Source organism: Myotis brandtii, unplaced genomic scaffold (genome assembly GCF_000412655.1).
Source record: "Myotis brandtii unplaced genomic scaffold, ASM41265v1 scaffold207, whole genome shotgun sequence".
Lineage (NCBI taxonomy): Eukaryota > Metazoa > Chordata > Mammalia > Chiroptera > Vespertilionidae > Myotis > Myotis brandtii.
Window position 1 is genome coordinate 888,191 of NW_005357736.1, and position 255 is coordinate 888,445.

A 255-nucleotide genomic window follows, 5' to 3' on the forward strand; every position below is an offset into this window, starting at 1 on the left:
GCCTGCTGCTGGCCCGGCCCCCCGAGGAGCCCGAGCAGCCCCTCACGGAGAACTCGCTGCTGGAAGTGCTGGACGGGGCCGTGATGATGTACAACCTCAGCGTCCACCAGCAGCTGGGCAAGGTCTCCGTCCGCCCACGTGTGGCCGCTGTTCTGCATGTTGGGTGTATGCGTGTGTGCGTGTGCGTGTGCGTGCGCGCCCACATGCCCCGGGTCTGCAGGGGGGCACGGCTGCACGTGAGCGTGTGCCAAAGCA

At 68.2% G+C, this 255-nt stretch overlaps 1 protein-coding gene across 1 annotated transcript in view; it reads left to right on the top strand.

Moving 5' to 3' along the window:
- The window catches only part of RNF123 (ring finger protein 123), a 26,986-nt gene that overhangs the window by 13,890 nt on the left and 12,841 nt on the right, over nt 1-255 (top strand). Inside the window, exon 19 of the mRNA XM_014538995.1 lies at nt 5-252. Within this exon, the coding sequence (XP_014394481.1) occupies nt 5-252 (248 nt within the window). The remainder of the gene's footprint in view (nt 1-4; nt 253-255) is intronic.